Source organism: Ambystoma mexicanum, chromosome 12 (assembly GCF_040938575.1).
Source record: "Ambystoma mexicanum isolate Mex_15411 chromosome 12, UKY_AmexF1_1, whole genome shotgun sequence".
NCBI classification, from domain to species: domain Eukaryota; kingdom Metazoa; phylum Chordata; class Amphibia; order Caudata; family Ambystomatidae; genus Ambystoma; species Ambystoma mexicanum.
Genome location: NC_090936.1, coordinates 669,429,142 through 669,432,220, shown reverse-complemented (window position 1 = coordinate 669,432,220; position 3,079 = coordinate 669,429,142). Strand labels below are relative to the sequence as shown.

Here is a 3,079-nt window from a genome sequence, read left to right as displayed (position 1 = left end):
TGTGAAATAACAGTAAAGCAGGGCCGTTTTCAGTTGCAATGTAGAAATTCATGTCATTCAGATGACATAAAAGCAAAACAAGGCCGTTTTTTGGTGGCAGCATTTAAAAGCTGCTGTTGAGGTGAGAGGCTTCTGTCAAGGGCCTTTAAATGCACCTCACAGATCCCCCCTGCTCTTCATGACTTTTTTGTTGGGTAAGAGTAGGGCAGAGTGGAGTTTCCTTCGGCATACATTTCCTTCATCAAGGAGTGTGCACTCCAGTATCCCCTTCCATCTCTGGCTGGGGAGTATGGCATGGCACCCCCTTTTCTTCCTTCTTTTGGGAGCGGGCACGCCAGTATCCCCTTCCGTTTTAGGGTTGGAGAGTGTGGCACAGCATCCCCTTTCTTCCTTCTCTTCCAGGTCCCTGGGGTTTTTCTCTCCAGGCGGAATTTAAGGATGTTAGTACTATAGTAGAAGATTAAAAAAAAAGTTTCTGTAATTTTTCCAAACATTTTTCCCAGAAGATTTATAAAGAATTTACGACAACAACTTGCAATTTTCATGACATTTTATTTTTCATATACAACTTTTCTTTTTTTTCTTTTTTCATTTATACAATAACACCAGGTAAATGACTCCCTGTCATATAGATATACACATGCATCTCAATATTTCCATCTGCTTTTTCCCTCTTCCTTTTTCATTCTTCAGATGGTTCTCTGGCTCAACAATCAGTCGCAAAGCTTTTCAACTGATTGATGTGGACCCATTTTTCTTCTGACAGTTCTCCTTTAGGGATGCAGATCTTATAGGCAACTGTTGAGATTTAATCTACAATTTCAAAGGCGCAGCACCAGGAGGGGAGGAACTTCTGCTACTTGGTCTGGTTCCTCTGAAAATTGTACAAGTAGACCCTGTCTCCCTCTTATTTCTTTTTCTTTTATAGTAGTCTTTAAATCGTAGTGGGTTTTCATCCCCTCTGCCGATTTTTCCAGATTCTGCTGAGCTTACGCAAAAGCATGCTGAAGGTGTTTTCTCAAATTCTCAATATACATGTGTCATGGACACGTTAATCAGTGTCTGCTCTTGTGTTCTGTAGAGCAGATGCTGTGGTAGCACCATTTTTTTTGTCCAGTCATTAGCTCGAATTGAGACATTTTGGTCTCAGAAAATGGTGTAGACCTGATGTCCATCAGGACAAGCGGTAGTCGGATGTCCCAACTAGGCCCAGAGTCTGCCACAAACTTCTTAAGAATGCTCATAATCATTTTTTTGTACCTCTTAACTCCCCCACTAGAGGCTGCGTGGTAGGCAATATGGAGTTTTCTCTTTACCCCAAGTATCTCACACATCTTTGTCATCAGCTCGCTGGTCAAGTGACTTCCTCGGTCCGACTGAATCCATTGGGGAAGGCCGAAACACGAGAAGATGTGGTTGATCATCAGGGCAGCTGCTGTTTCTGCCTTGCAATTTGGGGCCAGGTGACATTTCATCCATTTGGTTAACAAGCATGTTACTGTTAGCATGTACTTGTTTCCTCTAGAGAAGCGAATCACAGGCCCAATAAAATCTACTTGTAAATCTGATCAAGGCAGTGTCATCCCCCTTTTCTGGAGAGGAGCTCACTGTTCGAGTGAACTTGGCTGAAATTGCACACACACAAGAGACCCCTTCAAATATTGGTTGCTGTCCTGACCCATGTGTGGCCAGTATGCGACCTCTCGCAAGATTTACAAAGTACTATGAAACCCCCGATGACCGGCTCTGGCCGAGTCATTGGCATCACTTACCTCATTCCGAAGTCTGATGGTAGGTACCACCCACTGGTCACATCCAGAGCTGGATCTCCGTACCAACAAACCGTATTGAGTTTGTAACATTTTGGGAAACTTCATCATCACCTGGATATCCTCTTTCCCGATGTAATCGGTTTTGGTCAGAGGAAAATTCACAGGGTCTTCAATGTGTTGAAAAAATGTCCTAATAATCAGATCCCCTTTTTGTCCCGTAATCGGATCAGCATCTGGGGTCTCCTTACTCCACTGAGCAGTTGAGAGTTCATTTTGGGCAAGTGTTTGGGACCTAGTGACAGCAGCGACCTGGATTTCCCCGAACAGGGACTCCATCTGAAGTCCCCATGGATGGCACCGGTTTTGGCAACTGGTCATCCAGGTAATTTCTGGTTTTGTCTGGTCCCTCTATTCTGGAATGACCCTTAATCTTCTTCCAGTAGATGGTCATTTCATTAGAAGTGACCAGATCATCAATGGATTGTATTAGTTTGCCATGCTTGAGTGGTTTATTTTTTGCACACAGTATGCCTCTGGCTTTCCAATTTATCTGGTGCTCCACAAACACATTCCGGACATAATCTGAATCAGTGATTATGACCACTTTGTTGAGCCGGTGTTCCATGGCAGTGAGGATGGCCTGGTGAACCGTCATCAACTCCGCCACCTGACTACTTTGGGGACCGATCTTGTACCAGGAGGAGGACTCCGGGACATCATTCACCCAGGCATTCCCAATGCCAGCCACCATTTCCTTTTCCCCGCTGTTATCAACATGGTAGGAGCACCCGTCCACATAAACTGTGGGCATCCCCTAGTCTTCTTCAAAGACTTTGTGTGGGGAATTCACATACGCCTCCATGTTGTCTTGTGTTTTGAGACTTTTGTCCTTGAGACAGTTTCCTCAAGCACAATCATGCAAGACAGCCAAACCTTGCGTGAGGGGACTCTTCTTGTTTTGGCCATTTCTGACCTCCACAGGAAAACCTTGCATAGACAGAATCCAGGAAGTAATTCTGGAATTACTCACATTCCCTGCCCAGATTCTGTCACTTTGAAGGTATTGCAAAGGCTGGTGAGGAGTCTCGACGATGATGTGCTGTCCCTGGATGAACGGGCGGTAATTTTTCAATGCCCACACAGTTTCCAGGAGTGCCTTCTCACAATCGTTGAATTTTTCCTCCACAGAGGATAAAGTCTTACCCGCATAGGAGATGACTTTATTGACCTTGTCATGCTTCTGGTATAATAATGCTGTTAAGCACGTATTTGAGAACCCTGGCTCCAAGAAGAACTCCTTGCTTTTG

At 44.6% G+C, this 3,079-nt stretch overlaps 1 protein-coding gene across 1 annotated transcript; it reads right to left on the bottom strand.

Annotated features, from left to right (window-relative positions):
- Nucleotides 1-2,064: 2,064 nt before the first annotated feature.
- Nucleotides 2,065-2,583, bottom strand: LOC138514652 (ribonuclease H-like). The gene has a single exon (XM_069630088.1). The coding sequence runs from the start codon at nt 2,581-2,583 to the stop codon at nt 2,065-2,067; it is 519 nt and encodes a 172-aa protein (XP_069486189.1).
- Nucleotides 2,584-3,079: the final 496 nt, after the last annotated feature.